This window comes from Podarcis vaucheri, assembly GCF_965113315.1.
Source record: "Podarcis vaucheri genome assembly, chromosome: 11".
NCBI classification, from domain to species: domain Eukaryota; kingdom Metazoa; phylum Chordata; class Lepidosauria; order Squamata; family Lacertidae; genus Podarcis; species Podarcis vaucheri.
The window spans coordinates 21,086,494-21,114,078 of NC_138749.1; the positions used below are offsets into that span (position 1 = coordinate 21,086,494).

Below are 27,585 nucleotides of genomic sequence, written 5' to 3' on the forward strand. Positions count from 1 at the left end.
TGTAAGGCGCCGCTGAAGCTCCAATCCCACACGCGTCCGTATAAGGACAACGAGCATGCGCAGTTGCCGGTCGTCGCTCCTCTCTCCCGCCGAGCTTCGGGGGGAGCGCGCAGGTTGCCCTTCTCTCTGCGGGTCACGTGAGGGGCGCTCAGCCAACCGCGGCTCCCGACGCGCCCGGAAGCGGCCCTCCCCGCTCCTTTTCCCTTTTCCTGTTTCTCGCGGGCAAGATGGCGGCGTCCAGGGGGCTGCGGTTGCTGCGCGACGGCTGGCCGCGGCGGTGGCTCCACGCGGGCCCCTCGGCGGCGGTGCCGAATCCTCTCCCAGCCGCCGCCGCCGCCCCGTCGCTTTACCCTCCGGTGGTGGCGTCGCTGACGGCGAAGAGCCAGGCGGCCAAGCAGCGCCGCCGGGAGCGCTTCTACCAGGAGATCCACGACGCGCCCTCGGTGGAGGAGAAGCTGCGCATCTACGGGAAGCGGCAGCGGCGCAAGTACGTGGTCTACCCGCAGACGTGGGCCTTGAACGCGGACCGCTGGTACCAGGACTACACCAAGACCGTCTTCGTGCCGGGGCTGCCCGCCCCCGTGGCGGCGCCAGGAGCAGCAGAAGGGGAAGGAGGTGGCTGGGACCTGGCCGAGCTGCGCTCCGCGGTGTGCGACGCGCTGCTCCAGGAGCACTTCTACCAGCGCAAGCGGCGCCCCTTTCTCTTCCGCGCCATCGAGCAGGGGCCGGCGCCTTTCCTCACGCAGCTGGTGCTCACCCTGACGGCCCGACTGGCCAGCGCCAACCCGGTGCTCGGCTCCTCCTCGGCCCTGGGTGCGTGTGTGTAAGCGCGAAGCGGTTGGCAGTGGAACACGTGTGTGTGTGAGAGAGAGAGAGAGAGAAAGAAAGAGGGGTGAGAGGAGTAATAAAATAAAAATAAAAAATGGAAGGGGGTTTCTGTCAATTTCTTTATATAGCTTTATATAAGTGCCAGGCAAAAACCTTTCCTCTAGAACCAGGCCTTTTGCCTTTAACCATTTTTGTCCTTTTAGAAGTGGGTGAGATGTATTCAATGCATTTCTTTTCTTTTCCTTTTGACAATAATAATAAATAAATAAGAATAAAGATGTGACCCCCACTACCGAAACAATTCCATTGTAGCTATCCAACCTTCCAAAATTTTAATATCTCTTGTGATGGTTTGACCTCTTTCCGTTCTACAAACACCTTCCATATCTCCACAAAGTCATTTCTCTTGCATATTCCCCGTCTTACCTTAATGGCACATGTTAATTTATCATTAATAGCTATTAAACGTAAAAGGACCCCTGACCATTAGGTCCAGTCATGACCGACTCTGGGGTTGCGGTGCTCATCTCGCTTTATTGGCTGAGGGAGCCGGTTTACAGCTTCCGGGTATATCCCATCAATGTATTTCTTTCCCTCCTTGGTTTTAATGTACCCATGCAGGGTTTTATCATTTGTTTCATTGTAAGTTGCATTGGGTAAGATAAAGTGACTCACAAATGTAATAATAATCTAGTCATGATCTCTAGCAATGTGTACACTAAGGAGGAATGTGTGTTGGGGGGGGAGGTGTTATACTTTTAATCAGTTACACACATGCATAGCAAATAATTTGTGAAGCATAGAGATGCATAAAATCCCCTTCTTGTACAGTTCAGAGATGGACGCCATACATAATTCCAAGTAGCTTCCGTTTCGTTGGCGACATTTATCTAGGCTTGTCTAGTATAGGTGCTTCTAGTGTTGAAAGTACTTCTCCTACAGCTTCCATCAGTTGTAGTTGTTCCTCATTTAACTGATTTACTGTGATTTTTCACATATTAAGGTTCAGAAGTGTGCACAGATATTCAGCATGTATGTATGCACAAAAATTGCTATGTGGTCATGCATACATCCTTGACTACAGGCATGTTTAATATCTCTGGTGGGCTCTTGACTGCAGGATGCATTAAAGACACTCTTGTTATTTCAGACCTCAAACCAGAAGTAAATTTCTATTGGCTGCGTGGTGAGACAGTGGTTCCTCGTGGACATCGAAGGGGTAGAATTGACCCACTGAGATTTCAGATTGATGATAAACCTCACTGTCAGATTCGTATACGAAAACAGCTTTCAGAGGTATGAAGTCCAATTTCATAAAGATTAATGGATTTGCTATTTCTGGTTACAGTGGTACCCCGCAAGACGAACGCCTCGCGAGACGAAAAACTCGCAAAACGAAAGGTTTTTTCGTTTTCGAGTTGCCTCGCAAGACGAATTTCCCTATGGGCTTGCTTCGCAAAACGAAGCTTGCCCCGGGGACAGCGGGTCTTCTCTTTTGAAGCAAGCGGCGGCAGGGAGAAGCGATCTTCTCCCTGCAGCCCCAGGTCCGGGGACAGCGGGAAGCGCTTCCCGCTGCCGCCGGACCTCTTTTGAAGCAAGGGGCTGCGGGGAGATCGCTTCTCCCGGTGCTCCGAAGCCGGGCGGGGGGGGAACACCTGCCCCAGCCGCCAGGCTTCGTAGCGCTGCTGCGAAGCCGGGCGGGAACACCTGCCCCAGCCGCCGGGCTCCGGAGCGCTGCTGCGAAGCAGGGCGGGGGGGCGGGAACACCTGCCCCAGCCGCCGGACCTCTTTTGAAGCAAGGGGCTGCGAGGAGATCGCTTCTCCCGGCGCTGCTGCGAAGCCGGGCGGGAACACCTGCCCCAGCCACCCCGCTTCGGAACGCTGCTCCGAAGCGGGGTGGGGGGGCGGGAACACCTGCCCCAGCCGCCGGGCTTCGGAGCGCTGCTGCGAAGCCGGGCGGGGGGGGGGCGGGAACACCTGCCCCAGCCACCCCGCTTCGGAACGCTGCTCCGAAGCGGTGCGGGGGGGCGGGAACACCTTCTGAAGGCGGGCGGGGGGCGAAAGTCTTTGTCCCCCCTGCCTGCCTTCCCAGGGGCTTTTAAATCGCCCCGGACAGCGGAGAAGTCCTCCGCTGTCCCGGGGCGATTTTAAAATGCCGCCCGCCAGCATTTTAAGATCGCCCGGACAGCGGAGAAGTCCTCCGCTGTCCCGGGGTTTTTTAAAATGCTGGGGGAGGGAAGAAAAGCCCTTGTCCCCCCCCCCCAGCCTTCAGAAGAGGTCCGGGGACAGACTGTCCCCGGACCTGGTCTGAAGGCGGTTTCCCTAGGAACGCATTAATTGATTTTCAATGCATTCCTATGGGAAACCGTGCATCGCAAGACGAAAAAACCGCAAGACGAAGAGACTTGCGGAACGAATTAATTTCGTCTTGCGAGGCACCACTGTACTTCAGGGGCGAGTATCGACCCCTAAATAGATCTCTTCTATTATATACCACATTTTGAAGTCTACAGTTTAATTAAATTGAATATGTATTGGGTGAAATAGCCCTTGTTATGAAGAAATTAGACTATAGCACAGTTTTCCTGAAATGCTTGATAACTAAGGCACATTATTTTTCCGAATTAAAGCTGGAAAGTGTATAGCAGTAATAACTATTTATCCTCAGAAAACCTCACCCCCTAGGTTTTTTCATAACTCATTGATTTGGGTGTGTCATCTGAATGGAAGGAGATTGATGGCTCATGCAAAGATACATTGTACACCCCCCCCCCCGAGTGCTGGTACTTCTGCAACATTCAATATTGTGCAAGCGGACTCTCCCTTTCTCCCATGCACCTTCCTCATGCCTCCCAAATCTGCTGTAGAGGCTCCCCAACCCTCCAGAAAATATTTTATGGGTACTCAGAGGACTGCGAGGGAGAGGGGGAATCCAGAATGAATGAGATGTTGATATACTATGGATAACCTCCCCTTTAGATTCATTGGAGCCTTTTTATTTTCAAGTCATATTGATTGGCTAGGTGGCTAAACCTGTTGTAAAGTGAGTTGAGTGGTATGAAGTAGTACAGTGTTCGAAACTCTCATTGTTCTAGGTGCATTTTGCGACAGGGAATGTCATTGCACGAGCAGCTTCTAAACTCTGGGCACAGTACTGCAGCTAAGATTTCAGATTAAAACTGCAGAGTGGAAGAAAAGGAGGACCCTTTTCTGCCTCCCCACTTCCAGCTATTTTCTAAAGACTGGAGAAGAGACCTTCTTAAGAAGTATTAAGGGGGTGGGCATGGGAAGGACTAGACCATGTGAAAATGAGCCTAATATTTTAGCTGCAATTCATTCATTTTCAGTTTTGTATTCTTGTTATTAAAAACTGCACCCTAGATATTCCGTTGTTGTGTCCATAACCTATGTTTAAGGTGCCATTTAACTTCTAGCTTTCATATCTCAGTTTCTAACACTGAAGCAGTAGCAGCAACTCAGTCAGGGAGAACAAGGGAATTAAAAGGTAGGGGAAAGCATGGGTGTAGGTCTATGCCGTGGTTTGTCTCCCCTAAACAAGCTGTGAGCGGTAGGCCAAGAACAAACCTTGGCTACAGCTCATGGTTGGTTTGGAGCAAGGCAAACCATGAGCCTGGTATGGACACAGTAGTAAGCCACTATGTCTGCTGATGTTATAGCATTGTGAAATCATTTGGGAGAATTACATCTCCCTTTAGACAATCATGCTAGTGGTAAATAACAAATTACATTGTAATTTAGGTCAAATATTTAAGTGGTCAATAGTGAGAACACCCTCTTATCATTAATAATTATGTTATACCGTATTTTTCGCTCTATAACACGCACCAGACCATAACACGCACGTAGTTTTTAGAGGAGGAAAACAAGAAAAAAAATATTCTAAATGAAACAGTGGATGTATGATTTTTGTGGTTCATGCTGTGGCCACAGACATGTGATCTGACAGTGAGTTTGGAGTAGCCCAATGCAAAAATCCCGAGGATCCATGTGGATCCATGCTTTGTAACCACGTTTTTGCACCACTGCGACCCCAGGCAACAGTGGGTGCGTGATTTTTTGGGTGCAAGATGTAGCCATGGACATGCTATGTGATCTGATGATGAATTTGGGGTGACCCAGTGCAAAAATCCTGAGGATTCATGTGGATCCGTGCTTTGTAACCAGGCTCTCTGTCCCTCTCTCCTCCCCACTCAGTGGCTCTTCTCCCCCTTTGCTGTTTCAAAGCGAGCCTTGGAGGAGGGAAGGAAGGGGAACCATGGATCCTCTGCTCACGACTGCAGCAGATCCCCCCCGCCACCCATAGGCATTCGCTCCATAACACGCACAGACATTTCCCCTTACTTTCTAGGAGGAAAAAAGTGAGTGTTATGGTGCAAAAAATATGGTAATTGTTTTTTTTAATAATGGTTTAATGTATGTTTTAAATTTTGTATGTTTTTATTTTTTGTAAGCAGAAGTGGTGTAAAGCAGGGCATATTTCTTTTTTAAAAAAATGCATAATACTGTGTGATTATATATCAGTTTATTGAACTGGTTTTCTTTTTTCTCCCCTTAAGTTTGTGCCCCTGGACTATGTGGCTCCTGGAGATATTCCTGTTATTAATGTCTTGCCTGACAAGCTTCCAATGTTCAAACGACAGTATGATAATAAAATATTTATAGGTAAGACTGCCACATCAGAACGCTAATCTATAAAGTCTCTACTCAATGAATTTGTAGACAGATACTTCAGATGCATAATACTTTAACATGTCTTGATGCTGTAATTCAATATGAACAAAATATAATTCATGCCATTCTTTTCAGTGCTTTCATGTTTATTTTTTTAACAGAATAAATCACTTTGCAAGAGGACTTCAGCAACTCATTATATTAGCAACTCATGATATTAGGCATTTGCAGATAACCTTTCAATTTGCTTTCCATATGTTGTATTAAATCTTATGGTCATTATCTCAAGTGGGCCACTGTTATCCTGACATTATACATTGGGGTTAACTGGCTGAAATAACAGTGGCTTTCTTAATACACATAGCAATGTTGAAGTTGAATTGGCATTTAAACTACGAATTTTGCGGCATGCAGTTCATTGTGTAGTTCACTTTGCTACTATAGTGAAATATTTTTAAGTATTATATTTTGTTTGATTAGGATGCCTAATCTTGGTTTTTTTGGAAGAAATTATAGCTGTGACACTGTTATATTGGCATAGCGTGCTAAGCCAGTGCACTCCTGATCTCAAAATGGCCTAGGCACTTTACATTTACTCCTTGCTTGAAGTAGATGTTAGATATTTCTAAAGGTTCACAATCTTTATCTAAAAGGCTTGTTAGTTGGCATCAGTCTGTCTTGGGGAGACAATGGAGGAGTGCACCTTTGGGAGTGAAGTCAGACGGTTGGAAGGTTACAGCGCCTGCTGCGGCTGTAGAGAATGATACGGGAGAGACCTGTTTTATTGCAGCTGGGGCAGATGAAGGTATCTGGTTGTGCTGTTGCAGATGCACCATAGAGTTTTGTCTCACTGCGCTCCTTCCAGTGGTCATTCGTCCTCTGGTCTCGGCTATGGATGCATGACCTCACCGTCTATACATACTGTGTTCATCTGCAAAGGATATAAAACAGCTGCATTTTGTATGGCATTGTGTTCATATTTAAATTAATTTTATAAAAACATACTTGTCAGCATCACTATATTGTTAAGAAATTTGAAGATAAAACAGCTAAGAAATCTGTCTTTGGATGAATTGGTACTTTTATCTAAGCATTCTACGTGCTAAAATCTAAAACAATTCTTTCTCTTGTGGGATATAGGATCAAATGTAGCAGATCCATGTGCCTATGGGCATACCCAGTTTCATTTGATTCCCGACAGGCTGAAAAGGGACAGGCTTATAAAAATGAATCTCTTCGATCAGGTTGAAGTTCCTTGTCGTGCTAATGCAATTGCAAGTCTTTTTGCTTGGACCGGAGCACAAGCAATGTACCAAGGTAGGTCAATAGTTAAAGATGATATCCAGTGTTGCAAGATAAGGTAAATAGGAAGCTCACAAATACAACTTTTAGAAGATGATACAGCCATGTGATTTATCTTAGCCCTATTAATGCACTCTAAAGAATATGTAAATGTGGAGTATGAGCAATAGGCATGCCCACTCTGCCCTTGGCCTTCCCATCTTGAACTGGAAGATCTGAAAGAGGCTTGTAAATACTTCTGATGAACAGGGTAGCAAGTCTCATTGTGATTAGGACCTCTAATCATACATGGTTCATGCTTGCTTGGGATGTTGTATATGTGCTTAGCTGAACATGCTTGCAAAAGAACTGCCTTCAGGTCTTTCCACTCAATACAGAATAGGCTGGGGTGGAACAGATAAACCCAGTGTGTGGCGGGAAGTGAGGTGGGACTAGTATCCACTTGAAATCCATGAAAAAGTTATTGGCATGGTCTTGCAGATTGAGGAGGTAAAGGGTGTTGATCTGTGAGCAGCTATGACCCCTTGTAGAATGGGGAATATCTTGTATATTGTATATCTTGGTGGCGTTGTGGTCCCTCTTAGTGAGGCTCTTAGGCTTGCTGATCAGAAGGTTGGCAATTTGAATCCCTGTGACAGGGTGAGCTCCCATTGCTCTGTCCCAGCTCCTGCCAACCTAGCACTTTGAAAGCATGCCAGTGCAAGTAGATAAATAGATACCACTGTGATGGGAAGGTAAACTGCATTTCTGTGCATTCTGGCTTCCGTCACAGTGTTCTGTTGCACTAGAAGCAGTTTAGTCATGCTGGCCACATTACCTGGAAAGCTGTCTGAGGACAAACTCCAGCTCCCTTGGCCTAAAAGCGAGATAAGCGCTGCACCCCATAGTCACCTTTGACTGGACTTAACCGTCCAGGGGTCCTTTACCTTTTCCTTACCTGTATAAGCTCTTAGTTTGTTCTTTTGCTGCTTTAAAAACCATGTCACACAAGTCTCTGGCTGACTCTTGGTTCTTGCCAGACATAAGGTGTTTTATTCAGGCTATTTCCCCTCTAGGGGCCCTTCCTCTTTGTTGTAAGTTGCATGACTGACTGCAAAGTTGGAGCTCTAAACCAGCCTTCCTCAACCTGGTGCCCTCCAGACGTTTTGCACTGCAGTTCTCATCAGCCCCAGCCAGCAAAGACCAGTAGATGGCAGAAGCTGTCCAGGACATCCGGAAGGCACCAGGATGGGAAAAGCTAGTAAGCTACTAAAATATTCAACCTTTTACAATGCAATGACTTTGCTTTTAAAGGCTTGCTGCTTTTTTTTTCGTTGTTGATAGGAAAATGCTTTTGTTTAGCTGCTGCTTTTTTCCTCCCCTCTCTCCCAGGATTCTGGAGTGAAGCAGATGTGACCCGGCCTTTTGTATCGCAGGCTGTGATTACCGACGGAAGATACTTCAGCTTCTTTTGTTACCAGTTGAATACCTTGGCTCTATCTGCTGATTCTGATAAAAATAACCCAAGAAAGAATATTTGCTGGGGAACTGAAAGTAGGCCGCTGTACGAAGCAATCGAAGAAAACAATGTGAAAGGATTTAATGATGAAATTCTAGTTCAACTGGTTAAATTTCTCTTAAACAGACCAAAGGAAGTATAACATGAAATTCAGGTACATCTGAATCCTCTCAAGATACTCCAATGCCTAAAGTGAAATTTTGTCTGGACTGTCAAAAGTGCAATCAATCTAAGCACTATTCCTATGTTTGGCTCTTTGGAGCAATGAGCTGTACAAGAGCAATGCTGGTGCTCTTAAGTGCTTTGGCTGATTTATTTGTATGGCAATAAACACATTTACGTTGCTATTTAAATGAATTAGCAAGACTGACATCTTTTGTGTGTGTTGTCTGTTAAAATGTGGTTCTGTCCTCAAAGGAGGACGCAGATTAAATCCACAACTATTAGAAACTAGCAGGAGATTTCACTCCAGATACTGTATCACAGTGTATATTCTCTAGTTAAATGGCATTTTCAGAGAGTGCCATGGATAGCACCCTCTTTACTCTCCTGAGCCATGCCCCTGCTCCCAGACAAAGCAATCACATACATGCATACAAACATACATACATATTTTCTTTGCTGTTCCATGGTCAAGTCCTGCTTTTCCATGTTCCAAGTTATGCAATCTGCAGCCAGAGGTTACATTTTCCTAAGAATTTGTGTGGTAAAATTATAGAATAAATATAAAAACAGAAAATTGGATCAAAGCAGAGCACTGCTACAGAGCTTTAATTGGTGTTTAAAAGGCAAAACCGTATACAACTCTGTTAAAATACAGGCAGTATATCGCAGGTTGACCCCCACCCCCGATGAGTAATACAAGCACATGCACAAATCTCTCATATGTTCTTGAATACAACCTTTAATAAGGCAAGGGCAATGTGTTTGAGTGAATTGCCTGGTTAGGGTGAGTCTTTTAAAAGAGGCCCCATGGAACGTGTACTCTGTATCCGCGGGGCCTTTTTTAAAGGACTCACCCTGTACTTGCATTAAGATATGAATTGACTGAAATGTTCCATGTGTGCTTGATCATTCGCCTGGCTCCCAAGTTTCTGCACAGTAGTTTCCCCACACCAGACCTGGTCTGTTGCTCAGTGGCTGGGAAGCAGTGTTCAGGTGTTGCCAGTGTGGCATTTGCTTTCAGGTAAGGATGACTTACACTGGTTTGAGTTGTGATATGTTTATGCTGGGTGTTGTGGGCAAACTGGACATTACCGTGGTAGAAGCTTCTAGACGGCAGGGAATCTTGAAAACTTTCCCTCTAGTGGGGGCTCACATAGTTGAGTATTTGTTTCTGCAATATAATGTCCTACATTTAGCAAAACAGTTGTTGAAAAGAAGGCTAAAAACTTAGCCACACTCGTTTTCTATGAGGCTTGCTTTTTTTGTATGGGAGGCTCCCCTACCTACAATTTAAAGCAATATGTCTCAAGCATGTGCATTTTCGCTGTGGTACACAGATTGTGCTGCCACAATTATTGACTTATACTCTTTTTAATTTGTCTCGGGCAAATTTCTAATGTAATGTAAGGCATGCTTACAAGTTCACCGACACACAGTGGACTACCAGAATGAAGGTGACTACAATTCTATGATTGCTTGTGGTCCATGAACCACAGTTTGGGAACCCCTGACTTGCAGATTAGGCATCTGTGAAGGGGAAAAGTAAAAAAATTCCACCATCGTAGTAAAAACCCCTTTCATTAACTTCAGGTGCTCTTTGGGTTCTGGCCACAAACATATTAAAACTTAATTTGTTATCAAACATGATTTTGGTAGGTAGAAGATTAAATGAACGGAAAGGTTAACCAGCAGATGGCACTGTTTAGTATTTTGTATGAAATACAACATCAGTTTGTCTGCCTGGTGTTAAAATGGCTTGCTTTTTAAAACTGCAAGATTACCATTCTGTTGTTTTCCGTAGAAAAATGACTTCAAATTGAGAGCTCCCATGATAAATACTTTGTTTGGAAAATGGCGTTTAGGGAGGATTTCTGTTTATGCATATTTAACACTTATCTAATTAACTTGCAGTCTCTTCAGTATTTTCATTATGAAAATAGAATGGGTACTTCAGTTAATGCTTTTGTAGACTTATTATTATCATCGTCCATTATTTCTCCCACAGAAGAAAGCACATACTGCACACTGAAGCTCTGATGAAAATACACAGGGTTGTTTTTTTAGCTGCACAGTGTATTTTTTAAAGAGTGAAAAGTCCTTCAGTGTGCATTGCCCTCCTTAATTTGCCACTTTTCATAGTGAGAACCAAAGCATACTATAGTTCAGATGCCAACCCAGTTTGATAAATGCAGCAGCGCTATGATTCTCCTTGCAATGGTAAAGAGATGCTTAATGGCTGGTTGCGGTGCTCCTATAGACTTAAAGAGTGAAAGATAAAGAGTACGTGTGATTTGGGCAATTTTCAGTAGTTGACTCTTAATTTCATTAATATGACTAGGCTCCAGCAAGCTACTTAAATCCCAAAGGTTTAGACACTTTGCACTTTGCACTGCAGCTTGCCACTCCAAGAGCCATATAAGAATCTGTTCGAAACTCTCCTTTCAAAAGCCTTGCTATTTTGAGGTGGGCAATTGCCTTTCAACAAGCCATATAAACCAGCCTTCCAATGCTGGTTTGATCTGTAGTCTCAAAACATTGAGAGCACCGGGTTAGGTAGGCAGGTATAAATGAATTGCTTCCAGTGTAAACCTTGCTACTGGTTCCCAATCATACACTGGGGAATAACAAAGAGGAGAACTGCATTAAAACCCTCCAACTATTATGCAATTCTGTTAAATTGGGCTTCAGGTGAGGCCCTACATGCTTTAAACTTGCTATCCTATGGCTAGTATTTATTTCAGCCTTTCCCCTTCACACTGTATCTTCCATGGACTTCATCCGACAAGACATACTAGGGATAAAGTTGTGCCTTGCTACTAGTTGCAAGATGAACAAGAGTAAATATTTACTGCCTTATCCCTGAAGGGACTCTAACTTGAAACAGCATAACCTACTTGTAATACAGATGTGTGCACAAAGACAACCTGAATAGGCAATGGCCTCTCTTCATTTTGAGCCTGCAGCAGCTCATGACAATCTCTGCAAAGTAACTGCTTGCCACAGCACAGGATGCAGCACCTCCAGCCTCTGTTTAGGTGAACTTGTGATGATGTGGGAACAGTGTACTTCTGCCTGAAGCAACCACCTTGCATGACTAGTTGGGAGATGCCTTGTGGTTGGGTTCAGTCGAATTGCCTCTGTATAACTTGCTTTGTGGTTGCATTGCAGAAATGGAATTATGAGGGTATCAAACACTACTCTGAAAGCGCTTAGGTATCAAGATTTACTTGCAGTGCTCACTTGCACATCTGTTTTGCTCTAAGTGCATGCACTTAAGAGCAATATAGACATGATTTCCCACCGCTGCCACTGAAGTACAGAAACGTGATCACTGAATGTAGGTTTCATGCTTTTCTTAAACAAATGTGTCGTTTGGGCAAAATCTTGTAGCAAAGTGACATTGAGGAAGGACTGTACCTTGGTGGTAGGACATCTGCCTTGCATGCAGAAAGTCCACAATTTCAACCCCTGGCATCTCAAGGTAGGGCAGGGACAGAACCTTGTCTGGATTCCTGGAAAGCCACTGCTAGTCAGTACTGGACTAGAAGGATGGTAGCTCAGTTGGTTAGAGAGTGGTGCTGATAACACCAAGGTTGTGGTCTCGATCGCCATATTGGGTGAGAGGCTGCCAGCTCTGCAGGCAAGGGGTGACATCACTGGGCTCCTGAGCCCCCCAGGAGTGCCACAGAAAGAATGTAGTTGGTCAAGGGATACGTAGACTCAAAAAGGTTGAAAAACTGGACTATATAATTCAGTCCTTTCCAACTCTAGAATTCCATGATTCTATGACCTGGGATAAGGCAACTTCTGATGTTCCTATGGCATTAAACCAAAGAAATCTGTGTGGTTAAAAACTATGAGCATAAATTAAAAACCCAGTTTGTTCAAATAAAAGTATTTTTACTTGGTGTGTGTTTGTAGAGACATTCCAGTTTATGTTAGGACTTGTAAATGAAATCATGCTCTGGTTGTGATCTCGCTGCCTTTAAGAAGATTTGGGTTGCTCACAAGTTTGGGACACAGTTTCAAGCCCAGTGATGCTGAAGTTGAGGTTGTTATCCCCCAAATTAACTGCATTTATGGTTGGAAAAAAGCCCAGGAATGTACTTATTTATTTTGAAGTGCCACCAAATTGCTTTTTTGAAAAGAACTCGAAATTGATTCTTTGGCAAAGCTACCAAAGATGCAAAGTGTTCGTTCAAAAACTGAAAGTGCTGAAATACCCAGAGCACTGAAATATTCTTCCTGTCCTCTCTGCCATGCTTTGCACAGTGAGGCAAGCAGGGTTGCATTTCTGGCCACCTGATGATAGAAGTGGAAAACACTTGCGCAGCAGGAATGCACCTGCAGGGCTCTCATATATCAAGCAGTTATAATAAACAAAACAGAACAACAATGTACCCCGTCTGGTGGCCTCTTCTCCCAGAAGTCGTTTGACTAAGCAACATTTTCTTGTCTTGGGTTTTTAACTGAAAATTCATTAACGTTCTTCAAAGTCTAGCCACATGAAAAAGCATCAGGCTCTTTTCAGTTGATGCTTTAGTGCACTAGCTGAAACGGGAAGTACCCTTGGGAAATAACAGATACCCCCACATTTTCTTTTGTGTCAGCTTTTCTCCTTTCACGTTCACACACATATTCCTGATGCCTCATACCACAACTCATTTGACCCAGACAAACTGGCTGCCCCAGCATTAACCCAATCATGGGGTAGGAAAATAGGAACTGTGTACGTAGTACCCCAGTTTCTAGTGCCTAGAATCATAGAATCATAATCTCAACTAAAGCATACCTGATCCAGCCTCTGCTTAAAAACTTTCAAGGAAGGAAAGTTCACAGCCTCCTGAGGGAGACTGTTCCACTGTTGAACAGCTCTTACTGTCAGAAAGTTTTTCCTGATGTTTAGTCGGAATCTCCTTTCTTCTAACTTGAAGCCATTGGTTCGAGTCCTACCCTCCAGAGCAGGAGAAAACAAGCTTGCTCAATTATGTGACAGCCCTTAAGATATTTGAAGATATCCTCTCAGTCTCCTCTTGTCTAGGCCTGTCATATTAGGACAACTAGGCTGTTTTCTCTCATCCTTCCTAACAATCTAAAAAATAAAATTTAAAAAATTGCTAAAATGATTTTTTAAATTCCAGCCCTCATAACTAAAGAGCTATATGACAACTCCCAGGTTATCATTACCATAAGCTTGTGACATAGGTTTGGTCAAGAGAGAGCCTTCCAAGGCTTTTGTGGCTGATTAGAGTTTTGAACTCAGGACTTCCCAGGCTGCCTAGAATGTCGACCACTCTACTCCACTGGTTTCCTCATGCCAGTGGCAACAAAGAAGTGCTTTAAGTTCTATGTGAGATTCCTATTTTTCCATCTTAGTTGATAGATACCGCTTGTTCCAGCTTGCAACAGCACCATCAACATAATCAGAATCTTCTTCGTATCTGCTGCTTCCATCCTAGCATCACAGCTGACCCAAGACACTTTGCAGCCTCCAGAACCAGGGCAGCAGAAGCAAATAGGAGTGGCTTTGAGATCATGATGGGGTGGAATGCTTGGACCACACTGCAGCAGCAATTGACTTGAGATATGTGCTTCCAGCATCCTCTGTGTATACTAGAGTAGGCTTTGGGGCACATTTCTTACAAACTGCAGTGCTGGGTTCAGTGCCAATTCAGGCCTAGCTCGGACAGCTGAGTAAACAGTCTGGTCTATCTGAACTATTTCCAAATTGGACAAGGGGGAATTTGCTCATCTCTCTAACAAGAACATCATCTGACACTTGGCACAGCACTATAGAAGCCCTCTGCAGAAGTCTTCATCATTAACTTCTTCCAGTTCCTCTTTTCATCACCCTTACAGCTTTGGGCATGGCAATGGAGTTATGGGAGATTTAACTTGTGAAATCATAGGAAGTTCATGATACTTGGGCAAGTTTTTCCAGTGGCTCGGGCTGTAGCTTTTATCCCAAAATTTAACCCCTTTTCTGCTAGTAAAAAACAACTCCCCCACTTGGTTTTTGCTACCCAGTTTCCAAGTTACTAATGTCTCTCTTTTTATCCCTTTTTACGTTGATTGCCCTGACCCTTACCAATAAATTAATCTAACCCTCCCTTCATGTACTTGACTCTGAGCTCAGAATTTGGATTTCATTACCATAGACCTAGGATTTGCAGGAAAATGAGAATAAGCAGCATTGCCTTAAAACATGGGTGCTTTAGCATTGCATTGCAGGGGGCTGGACCCTATTATTCTATGACAATGATGAGCCACTCTCCCAGTTTCCTGCTTAAAAGGGAAGCAGATGAAAACCTCAGCTGGATCAGACCAAAGGTCCATGTAATCACAAAATCATAGGATTGTAGAGAGACTCCAAGGGTCATCTAGTCCACTGCAATGCAAGAATCACAGCTAAAGAAACCCAGATTGATGGACACCCAACCTCTGCTTAAAGCTCCAATGAAGAATAGTCCACCACCTTCCAAGGGAGTCTGTTCCACCATCAAACAACCCTTCTGAAGTGCCATATCCTTTGTTCTACCTGCAACAACAGAGAATGCTGATTGGCTTCATGCTCTCCTTTCGGGGTCTTTTGGTTTTTTTTGATGGGAAGGAAAGGATTCTGGGCTTGCCCTTCCAGCAGAAGATCCTTCTGGCCATTTTAGTGCAAAGCTGAATATTAAAAAGCCAGTTATGTACCACTTTCTCTCTCCCATGCAGCTCCAGGTAGACAAAAACACACGCAGCACAAGAGAAGGGCAGAGGTCGGCTTTTGTCCTGGTGGTTTTTGCCACAAATAGCTCTTCTTCTCAAACTCTAATAGACTGGCATCTTCATCCACGCAGTTAAAAATGGTTCGGTGGTGAAAAGCAACTGCTTTGACAACAGGCTGTGGCAGAGCAGACCCATTAGAGGGGGAACTGCTCTGTGTGTCTGTTATTTTCTGATACACTTTGCTTTTCTCCTTTTTGTTGTTGCCGGTTTCCAAATAGTTTGCAGTGGGTAGAATATAGTTACGGCCTGCTGTTTAAATACTGTAATTTCCAGCCGGGTGATGGATTTCAAGCAGCAAACCCAGTTTGCTACTGCAGTTTGGTCCACTTAGAAGAGCAGTTGCCTGAACTCCTGGCTGTATTGGCTGGAGTCTAATATACAAGAAAACATAGCAGTTACTGTCTGCATGTCTTGTGTCTGGCAAATGCTGACGAAGGCCATGTTTAACATATATAGACAACTCTTGTCAGCTAACAGTCTTGACAGGTGGATTACTGTGAAAAAGGAATGGTGGGTAGTGGGTCAAGTCTCCAGTATCTACCCTCCTATTGCAGGGGTGGAGAATCTCAGGCCTAAGGACCAAATGTGGCTGTCTGGACATGGGCACCTCCCTACATCACATGCCCTCCCCCCTTTACTGAGCTTGATTCTCACATACCCCTTGAACATTTTTTTTCCTGGAGGGAATGTGTCACTGAACTCTGATAATGACGCTTGCTTGGAGGGTTGTGTGAGAATGTGTAGAATGTAGCCTACTTTGCAAAAGTAAAATTCGCATTCATGGCCTTGCCCATTTTTGCCTCCACCACTGGAATGTGGCACCACAGGAAGGTTGCACAGGAGAAAATGTGGTCAGGATTGACCAAGAGGATGGGGTGCTCTCTCTGTGTTCTCTCCAGTCCTTATGGATCAAGTGTCTGCATAGCCCAGCATTCTGTCTTCAACAGTGACTGGCTTGTTAACTCTGGAAGTTCACAAGGAGGGTGTGAAGGTGTCAATCGCTCCCTTTTTAAAATTCCTAGACTCTGGTAACTACATATACATTCGGCCCCTTTCGCCTGGTAATGTGGCACCAGAAACCTGCCAATGAAATGAATGGACATGACTAATTTAGGCACATCAGTTTCCATTGTCTGCTCTGAGTAAATATTAGCTGGCTATAAATATTTTTTTTATATATTAAACAAAGTAATAATAATACAAGTAAAAATGAAATAAAATAAGTGCACCCCACCCCCGAGACCACTATTCGTCGTAACTATCCAGCCTCCCAAAATTTCAAACTCTTCGTTATTCACCTATTTGATCCTTTGCAAGCTTTATTGCCATTATTATTATTATTATTATTATTATTATTATGGTAGACCACTTCAAATATTTGTTTAGGAACTCAACTCAAAAAACCATAAAGAATCTTAACGGTGACATTGCTCTCTTCTATCCTTTTTTATTCATTATGTGTGGCTAGCTTTTTAATGTTGATTTGCAAAGCCCACAAAAACGTAGGAAGTGTCAGTTTCAGGAAAGGTGGCATAATATGATAACTCGCTTTCCTCTCCTATAAAATGAATATTTCATTTTGGATATGCATTACAAATGTGGGACAAGCACATGATGCAGTCACTGGATTTTAGTTGCAACCCTGTATTGCAGACCCTGATGTGGACATTTTGGTCAAATGTGGACACAGTTCCACTCTCCATGCACTTTACACAACATTGGAGCATAAAAGGTGCCTTATACTATGACCATTGGTCCATGCAGCTTAGCACTGTCTACACTTTGGAGTTTCAGAGATGGGCCTCTCCCAGCCCTACCTTGGATTGCCAGGGACTGAACCTTCTGAATGCAAACCATCTGTTCCCATATGCAAGCTTTGTGTGCACATATCTCAAATATGCAAAGCGAATGCAAAGCCTGTTCTAGAAGGAAGCATTTGCGTCATCTTTGTTTTGGTTTTATTTTTATTTTTTTGCATTCTCAAAATCTTTTAATTGCATCCCACTTTGGGAATCTGACAGGATTTAATAGTGGGCTAAAAATAACCTAAATACATGAATTGATTAGGATATCACTTCTAAGCACCTTGTGCTGTCCAGGTGTAAAGACGTGTTCAAGGTCAGGGAAGAGTCAGGTGTGTACTCATAAGCCTTCCCCCCTCCTTTTTCATCCCCTTAATAATTAGGCCAGAAAAAAGCAACAGAAACTGCACATTGCTTTCCTCAAGTGAAATTGTTGATGTCGCAGTTTGAGGAATCATAGAATCATAGAATCATAGAATCATAGAGTTGGAAGAGACCACAAGGGCCATCGAGTCCAACCCCCTGCCAAGCAGGAAACACCATCAGAGCACTCCTGACATATGGTTGTCAAGCCTCTGCTTAAAGACCTCCAAAGAAGGAGACTCCACCACACTCCTTGGCAGCAAATTCCACTGTCGAACAGCTCTTACTGTCAGGAAGTTCTTCCTAATGTTTAGGTGGAATCTTCTTTCTTGTAGTTTGGATCCATTGCTCCGTGTCCGCTTCTCTGGAGCAGCAGAAAACAACCTTTCTCCCTCCTCTATGTGACATCCTTTTATATATTTGAACATGGCTATCATATCACCCCTTAACCTCCTCTTCTCCAGGCTAAACATGCCCAGCTCCCTTAGCCGTTCCTCATAAGGCATCGTTTCCAGGCCTTTGACCATTTTGGTTGCCCTCCTCTGGACACGTTCCAGTTTGTCAGTGTCCCTCTTGAATTGTGGTGCCCAGAACTGGACACAGTACTCCAGGTGTGGTCTGACCAGAGCAGAATACAGTGGCACTATTACTTCCCTTGATCTAGATGCTATACTCCTATTGATGCAGCCCAGAATTGCATTGGCTTTTTTAGCTGCCGCGTCACACTGTTGGCTCATGTCAAGTTTGTGGTCAACCAAGACTCCTAGATCCTTTTCACATGTACTGCTCTCAAGCCAGGTGTCACCCATCTTGTATTTGTGCCTCTCATTTTTTTTGCCCAAGTGCAATACTTTACATTTCTCCCTGTTAAAATTCATCTTGTTTGTTTTTGCCCAGTTCTCTAATCTGTCAAGGTCGTTTTGAAGTGTGATCCTGTCCTCTGGGGTGTTAGCCACCCCTCCCAGTTTGGTGTCATCTGCAAATTTGATCAGGATGCCCTTGAGTCCATCATCCAAGTCGTTGATAAAGATGTTGAATAAGACCGGGCCCAAGACAGAACCCTGTGGCACCCCACTAGTCACTCTTCTCCAGGATGAAGAGGAACCATTGATGAGCACCCTTTGGGTTCGGTCAGTCAGCCAGTTACAAATCCACTGAGTGGTAGCATAGTCAAGACCGCATTTTACTAGCTTCTTTACAAGAATATCATGGGGCACCTTGTCAAATGCCTTGCTGAAATCAAGGTAGGCTACATCCACTGCGTTCCCTTCATCTACCAGGCTTGTAATTCTGTCAAAAAACGAGATCAGGTTAGTCTGACATGACTTATTTTTCAGAAATCCATGCTGACTATTGGTGATCACAGCATTCCTTTCTAGGTGCTCACAGACTGTTTGCTTAATGATCTGCTCCAGAATCTTCCCTGGTATTGATGTCAGACTGACTGGGCGGTAATTATTTGGGTCCTCTCTTTTCCCCTTTTTGAAAATAGGGACAACATTTGCCCTCCTCCAGTCTGCCGGGACTTCGCCTGTTCTCCAGGAATTCTCAAAGATGACTGCCAGTGGTTCTGAGATCACATCTGCCAGTTCTTTTAATACTCTTGGATGCAGTTCATCTGGCCCTGGAGACTTGAATACATCTAAACTAGCCAAATATTCTTGTACTATCTCCTTAGTTATTCTGGGCTGTGTTTCCTTTGCTGAATCATTTGCTCCAAATTCTTCAGGTCGGGCATTGTTTTCTTTATCGGAGAAGACTGAGGCAAAGAAGGCATTGAGTAGTTCAGCCCTTTCTGTGTCCCCTGTTTGCATTTCACCATCTTCTCCTCTGAGTGACCCCACAGTTTCTTTGTTCTTCCTTTTGCTACGAACATACCCATAAAAGCCTTTTTTGTTGCTTTTAACCTCTCTAGCAAGCCTGAGTTCATTCTGTGCTTTAGCTTTTCTGACTTTGTGTCTACACGTGCTGGCTATTTGTTTGAATTCCTCTTTGGTGGTTTCCCCCTTTTCCCATTTTTTGTACACATCCTTTTTTAATCTTAATTCAGTTAAAAGTTCTTTAGATAGCCACCCTGGCTTCTTTAGGCACCTTCCATGTTTCCGTCTCATTGGTATTGCCTGTCGTTGTGCTTTTACTATCTCCCTCTTAACAAACTCCCAGCCATCATGAACTCCCTTTCCTTTAAGTATTGCTGTCCATGGGATCTCACCCAGTACTTCCCTAAGTTTTATGAAGTCGGCTTTCTTAAAGTCAAGAAATTGAGTCCTAGTATGCTTGGCTGCTCCTTTCCGCTGTATAGTAAACTTCAGAAGAGCATGATCACTCGCGCCTAATGATCCTTCCACATCTACCCCACTAACCAGGTCATCAACATTGGTTAGGACCAGATCTAAAATGGCTGTTCCTCTTGTTGCTTCTCCCACTTTCTGGACAATGAAGTTGTCTGCAAGGCCAGTGAGGAATCTGTTTGACCTTATGCTCTTGGCTGAGTTTGACGTCCAACAAATATCCGGGTAATTGAAGTCCCCCATTACTACTATCTCCCTTCCTTTTGCATGCTTGGCCATCTGTTCCAGGAAGGCATCATCTATGTCCTCCGTTTGGCTTGGGGATCTATAGTAAACTCCCACAATGAGGTCTCTGTTATTCTTCTCTCCCTTAATTTTGACCCAAATGCTCTCACTTTGGCTTTGAGGTTCTAAATCTTGGATCTCTTCACAGGTATACACATCCCTGACATATAACGCCACTCCTCCTCCTTTCTTGTCTGGTCTGTTTCTCTGAAATAGATTGTATCCCCCCATTATTACATTCCAATCGTGGGACTTATCCCACCAGGTTTCAGTGATGCCTATTATGTCATATTTAGTTTGCTGTACCAAGAGCTCAAGCTCATCTTGTTTATTTCCCATGCTTTGCGCATTAGTGTACAGACATTGAAGTCCATTAATCATTCCCCCGTGTCTCTTATTTAAGGATTTTTTCCTCCCACCACTAGGTCCGCGTGCTGTTTGCTCCATTTGGTCTATGACATTTGGATGATCATCTTCATTAATTGATAGACTCCTACCTTCAGGAGCATTGTCTCCCGTCCCCACATTAGTCAGTTTAAAGCCCTCCTGATGAGGTTTCTGAGATTTTTGGCAAAAACATTTCTCCCAACCGTTGTGAGGTGCAGCCCATCGCTTGCCAGAAGTCCATCTTCAAGAAACTGCAGTCCGTGATCTAAGAATCCAAACCGTTCCTGTTTACACCATTTGCGAAGCCAGCTGTTCACTTCCACTATTTTCCCCTCTCTCCCTGGGCCACGTCGTTCAACTGGGAGGACAGACGAGATGACAATTTGTGCATTTAGTTGCTTCAATTTCCTGCCGAGAGCCTCGTAGTCTCTTTTGATCTTCTGGAGGCTATTGCTTGCAGTGTCATTGGTTCCCATATGAACCAAGAGGAAGGGGTATTCGTCAGTGGGTTTTATGATTCCTTGCAGTCGTTCAGTTACATCTTGGATCTTAGCCCCGGGGAGACAGCACACTTCCCGAGACATCTTGTCAGGCCCACAGATCACTGCTTCTGTTCCCCTCAGTAGGGAATCCCCTATCACCACTACACGCCTCCTCTTGGGTTTGGTCGGGGTTCTTCCGTGAGCTGTCCGTTCCAAGGTCACCTGCACATTCCCTGAGGACTGACTTTGCTGCTCGTCTTCATATACCTGATCGACTGTAATGAGGGAGAGATCCTCAAATGGAGTCTGCTCTTCGTCTTCCATGCTAGGGGAGAGGACCTCAAAGCGATTGTGTATTTCTAGACAATCAGAGTGGACCCTGGGCCTCCTACTTCTTTGAGTCACGTTTCTCCATATATCTGGCTCCTGTGTTGGTGAACAAGCCTCCTTCTCAGGGGAGTCCCCTGTCTCCTCCTTGGTGGGGACGGTGTGCTCTGTTGCTTCCAAGAAGAGCTCCAGCTCTCTAATTCTTTGGAGCGTAGCTACACGTTCCTCCAGTTGCTGGACTTTGTCTTTTAATAGGGCAATCAACATGCAATTGCTGCAGGTAAAGCTGCCTGCAACCTTTGGCAAGATGGCAAACATTGCGCAGGAATCGCAGGCGACTGCAGCTGTTCCCTCCCCTTCCATCATGAGATCGTGTTGTTGGGGGTGGCTACAGAGGTCCTTCATCATAAAAAGCTTGAAGACAGGACAAATAACTTCCCCCACAAAAAAAAAACCCCAACAAACGTTTGAGACTAGCTCCCCTAAATCTAAAAGATGGGTATAACTGCCCTACAAACTCTGATAAGCTCCTCCCACCTCTCAGTTATTAAACCCTGTAATTCTTTCAAAGTTGGCATTAGGAACAAGTGTCCCCAAGTCTAACTGGTAGGGAGGGTTCATCCTGCCGAGAGTCTTCTAGCTCAGAGGCACTCAGCTCACCTTCCAGTTTCACTGATCTGGAGCTTCATACTGTTTGAAGTGAATCCATAAGTGAAAGGCAAGTCCAGCCTTACACTTGTTCACTCAAAAGCAGGAATGGGCCAGTGTGTCAGCTTTGGTATCTATCAGAGACTGGGCAGAGGAAGAATGGTGGAGACTGCTTTGGTGATCACACAGGGTCCCCGGACGTTTCACTGTCTATTTATTCCTGTGCCACCACTTTATTTATCGCTGCCATCACCCAGGCCCTACTCAGTACACTACTGAGTCCAGTCAGGGTTAAATTGGAACATAAACTTTTGTTTATTTATTGTAGTTTAACAAGCATGTGGTTTCATAAACAATATCAGTCAATTATATTCATGGGGTACTTATCCAGACCTATGACTTCCGCTACCTGCTCTAACTCACTAACCACCTCTCAGATATTTACTTGTCTTCCTAGCCCCTAACTGTTTCTGACCCAGCTTATTTCGCTACACTAACCGAACCTACCCACAGCTTCTATCCCAATTCACTCCCACTCCAACCAACTCCCAACAAACTCCCCCCGTCACCCCTCCCAGAGCTGGTTTTATAGTCCCTCTGACTCCACCCCCTGGGTTCTGATAGGGTAACCTGTTTAACTATTTCACCTCCAGCACTCTCATATGGTAATGTCACAACTGCCTCCCCAGCCTGACCCTTCCAGAGAAGAAGGAGACAGTTCAGAATTACAACAGGGGTTTGAGGGAGGTCACAGCTCAGAGGTAGATGAGGGGAAAAGCTGGGAAATAATAGGAAAAGAGGAGGAAGAAGAAGCACCAGGGGGCAACAGCTGGTGGACCCAGTGTCTTTAGAAAGCATTCCAGACCCCCCTCTCCCAGAACCAGGCAAGCGTTCAAAGTAGGAGAGCAAAGAGCTCAAAGGCAAAAGGCCCTTTCAAGCGCCCTTAGCGATGACTCATGAGGAAGTCGGAGAGACGGAGGGGGTGGAGATTCACTCGGAGCAACACCATTACTCCAAGAGGCTACATTTCTAAGCCTCTCTCTGTGAATATTGAATAAAAGGCATTGGTAAGAACTTCCCTTGTCTTATCCATTCCTGGCAGCCTACCATGTGTGTGTGTGGGGTGTGTGTGTGTGATTTGATCCTCTGATGCCTGGCAGTATCTTCTCGTTTTCCCAATCTTCAGTCCTCCACAGTTTGCATTTCTTACTTAAAAAAAAAAAAAAGCAAGCGGGGAAAGTCCTGATGAAAACCCATCAATATATTATTCAGAATATATCCTTTTGTGTGCCTGTTTGTTTGGAATTTTGCCTAATGCATGTAAGCCTCACCATCCAAACACAAGGCATTCTCAGGAAATCCCAATTAAATGCTGACAGGAAAGGAGATTCTGACTAAACATCAGAAATAACTTTTTGACAGTACAGTGGTACCTTGGGTTACAGACGCTTCAGGTTACAGACTCCGCTAACCCAGAAATAGTACCTCAGGCTAAAAACTTTGCTTCAGGATGAGAACAGAAATCGTGCAGCGGCGGCACGGCAGCAGCGGGAGGCCCCATTAGCTAAAGTGGTGCTTCAGGTTAAGAACAGTTTCAGGTCAAGAATGGACCTCCAGAATGAATTAAGTTCTTAACCCGAGGTACCACTGTAATAGCTGTTCAACAGTGGACCAGTCTTCCTCATGGACTCCCCTTCTGTGGAGGTTTTTAAGCAGAGGTTCAAGGGCCATCTGCCATGGATGCTTTAATTGAGATTCCTGCATTGCAACTCTACAATTCTCTGATTCTAGGAAATCATTCATCAGGCGAGCATCTGCATAACGAGTTGATGATTTCCAATGATTCCTATGGGGAAATTTCCAAAATTCCTATGGGAAATCTCTGACTGAACTGCACATGTGACAGTTACATCTTATCAGATTTTTTCTGTAAAAAAAATTGCCTCTCTCATTGCTGCCTGAACAGTGAATCATCCCCAATTTTTTCCTGTTTGTCACTTCTTCAGAGTGCAGTTCCCCAGATATGGACTGATCTAACACATGGCCAGAACAGTTCATCTTATTCTTCAAGCAAAATGACAGGGCTGTGGGACTTTTGCCTTCCAAAAAGATTCTTCTGCCAGACTTTTAAAGAAAGGAAATGTCACCAGGAGTGCAGACAGTAAGAACTTGGAATATCCCAGCTCAGATATTCTTCTGGGGGTTTGTTTGTTTTTCAGTTCTTCTCTCTCTGCTCTCTCTCTCCCCCCGCCCAATCATTTTCAAATGGCCGGAAGCGCTTGGAGCAGAAGGTTTAAATGTCAAGAATATGATGGTGACATTTTGCCTTTGTGCATGCAATCACTATGACCGGAGGAGGAACAGGACAAGGAGAAGCAGAAACACCTCGGCAAACACCCCGACAGCAGATTGGTTTAAGGGAACAACGGTGAAAGGGGCAGCGGAAGTCACAACCATTCATCTCAGGAAAGGAAATAAAGTGCAAGATTTTACAAGGGTGAGGGAGGAAGAATTGTTGAGCTTAAACTTCAGCATAAGGTAGCCAAAGTCATCACCGCATAAAGAAAGTTCCTTTGATTTGACTGATTGACTCACTTACTCACAGAAGTAAACCAGTGCTTAGAAGTTTCCGAGCACGATTCAAACTGTTGGTGCTGACCTTTAAAGCCCTAAACGGCCTCGGTCCTGTATACCTGAAGGAGCGTCTCCACCCCCATTGTTCAGCCCAGACACTGAGATCCAGCGCCAAGGGCCTTCTGGTGGTTTCCTCATTGCGAGAAGTGAGGCTACAGGGAACCAGACAGAGGGCCTTCTCGGTAGTGGTGCCCGCCCTGTGGAACGCCCTCCCATCAGATGTCAAAGAGATAAATAATTACCTGACATTCAGAAGACATCTTAAGGCAGCCCTGTTCAGGGAAGTTTTTAATATGTAACTCTGTACTGTTTTTAACACTGATTGGGAGCTGCCCAGAGTGGCTGGGGAAACCCAGCCAGATGGGCGGGATATAAATAATAAATTATTATTATTATTATTACCCCAGAACTGGCCCTATTAAACATATTCCAAGATAATAATGCCCACTCACATCACAAAGAACTCATAACCCACATACTCTTAGCAGCCAGAAACATCATAGTTAGACACCGGAGAGAACTGTCAGGAGTAAGCATGGACCAATGGTACCAAATAGTATGGGAAACCCCAACCTCTGTCATCACCAAAGGAACACAAGCAAATAGCAAAGAGAACCTGCACAAATGACACTGACACAAAACCCCACACATACATTAAGTAAAATAGAAACATCGCCACCCGAATCCACCCCCCATTCACCATGGCTCCCTCCACCTCTTTTCCCCTTTTCTTCCTAATGTATCATTAATCTCTCAACAAATGAAACTGATCTGTAGAAAATGTACCTTGAAAAAAGAGAAATTGCACATACTTTTGTAATCCAGGAAATCTTTAATAAAAAATATGTTAAAAAGAAGAAGTAAACCAAGGGTAAAGGAAATAGGCAAAGAGCTGAAATTCAGTACACATGCATTCCAAAGCACTTTGATTACTAAAATGGGACATTTTACAATTCTCAAAGCCACAACAAGAAGATCTACCTGAAAAATATTGGAATGGAAGCCCTTGAAGTGATACAAGAAAACAAGTGCTGTCATTATAGCCAAACCCAGTTGAAATACCACAATTATATGGTGGTACCTCTGGTTATGAACTTAATTCATTCCGGAGGTCTGTTCTAAACTTGAAACCATTCTTAACCTGAGGCGGGCTTTCACTAATGGAGTTTCCCACTGCGCGCACGCCTCTGCTCGCATCCTGGGGCAAAGTTCGCAACCAAGAGACCTACTTCCGGGTTAGCAGAGTTCGTAACCCGAAGCATTCTCAAGGAGGATGGTTCATAACCAGAGGTATTACCGTATGTATATTCTCTATGAAAATGGGCTGCAGGTTCCCGGTTTTTGCTGTACAGAGATCATCTGGGAGAGGGTAGATTTGAGAAGTCTGATCAAGGAAAGTCTTGCTGTTACCACACTTTGTTGGAACAAGCGCATCTCAATTTGCACCAGTGACATGAGGGCTTTGGTTAAAATGTGGCAAGCATACACGAGAACCCTCAAAGCCCAGGGCTTGGGACAAGAGTCTTCTGTTATAGGTGCAGGAGCCAAAACAACAGCATTGCAGTGTATCCCAGTGGAGGAAATGGACCATCTACAGCCTTGCCTTCCTCTCAAAGAGATGTGATGTAGTCCGTAATGAGAATTTAATGAACATGAATGAAACAGTAGGGAATTCAACAGCACAGCCATGTGGAATGCAAGACATTATAATATCTGCAGCCAAGTCATGAAAAAGTCATTTTGATAATGAAAGAAACATGCAATGAAACAATGGGTAGGAGCCACCTATAATTTATTTATCTTTCAGAGAACTCATAAAGACAGCATTTAGAATCATTTTGCACTGCTGAGGCAGAAGGGCTTCATGCCTATGGCTTTGTGATGCTCAAATCAGCTAAGTGAAAATACTCGGATTTTAAACTGGTTTGCAATTTGATCATAAACACATCAATCGGGACGCGGGTGGCGCCGTGGGTAAAACCTCAGTGCCTAGGACTTGCCGATCGTATGGTCGGCGGTTCGAATCCCCGCAGCGGGGTGAGCTCCCGTCGTTCGGTCCCAGCTCCTACCCACCTAGCAGTTCGAAAGCACCCCTAAGTGCAAGTAGATAAATAGGTACCACTTTATAGCGGGAAGGTAAACGGCGTTTCCGTGTGCTGCGCTGGTGCTGGCTCGCCAGAGCAGCTTCGTCATGCTGGCCACGTGACCCGGAAGTGTCTTCGGACAGTGCTGGCTCCCGGCCTCTTAAGCAAGATGAGCATGCAACCCCAGAGTCGGTCACGACTGGCCCGTACGGGCAGGGGTACCTTTACCTTTACCTTTACATCAATCGGTAGAGCATGAGACCCTTAATCTCAAGGTCACTGGGCAAAAGATTCCTGCAGTGTATTGCAGGGGGTTGGATTATATTATCCTTGTGGTCCCTTCCAATGCTATTCTGTTCTGGAACCAATTCTATGATTCCTTGTTGCAAAGTATGGAATTGAATCCCATGAAATGTGACTAGGATTAGGCACTTGAGACACTGTAGTAGACTAAGGATGGGGAGCGACTCTCTTTTCTTTCACCCACTAGGATCAAATACATTCCAAATATATTTTCAATACCTCTAGAATGAGGTTAACCGTAAAACAAATATTTTTCCTTTATTTCAATCCCACTGCATTGCCAAGGAGCTCAGGTTAACGTACATGAGACTATCACATATTCTACGTAGGGTATGGCAACTGAGAAAATGTGAATTAGATAGAATCACCCAGATCGAAAGCGGTCAGAAGTGCAATTCAAAGGAACTGTTTGCAAATGGCTAATTTAGTAGTATTTATTTGCATAAAGAATTTAGGATAAGCCATACTTGTGGGTACGAAAATAAAAGTGGATGGAGAATCAGATTGAACAGAAACTGCATTATTTAAATTAGATATTTAGGTTTCCCTCCTCCTCCTCACCACCACCACCAGTCTTTTAGAAACTCCTTTTGTCATAGTCTGGCACAGATTACAACAATTATGGGATGCACAGCAAAACTCTCCCCTTTTTCTAAATGAGAAGAAATAAGCTTCTGATGGGTGTCTGTGCACCGTGCTAAGAGATTATAAAAGATTAGAAGG

General features: G+C 44.4%; 1 protein-coding gene across 1 annotated transcript; it reads left to right on the top strand.

Annotated features, from left to right (window-relative positions):
- Positions 1–212: 212 nt before the first annotated feature.
- Positions 213–8,692, top strand: MRPS30 (mitochondrial ribosomal protein S30). The gene is made up of 5 exons (XM_082242095.1): positions 213–813; positions 1,979–2,124; positions 5,406–5,511; positions 6,661–6,837; positions 8,194–8,692. Exons 1-5 carry the CDS (start codon positions 228–230, stop codon positions 8,460–8,462), a joined length of 1,284 nt encoding a protein of 427 aa, XP_082098221.1. The 5' UTR covers positions 213–227; the 3' UTR covers positions 8,463–8,692.
- The last annotated feature ends 18,893 nt before the right edge of the window (positions 8,693–27,585 follow it).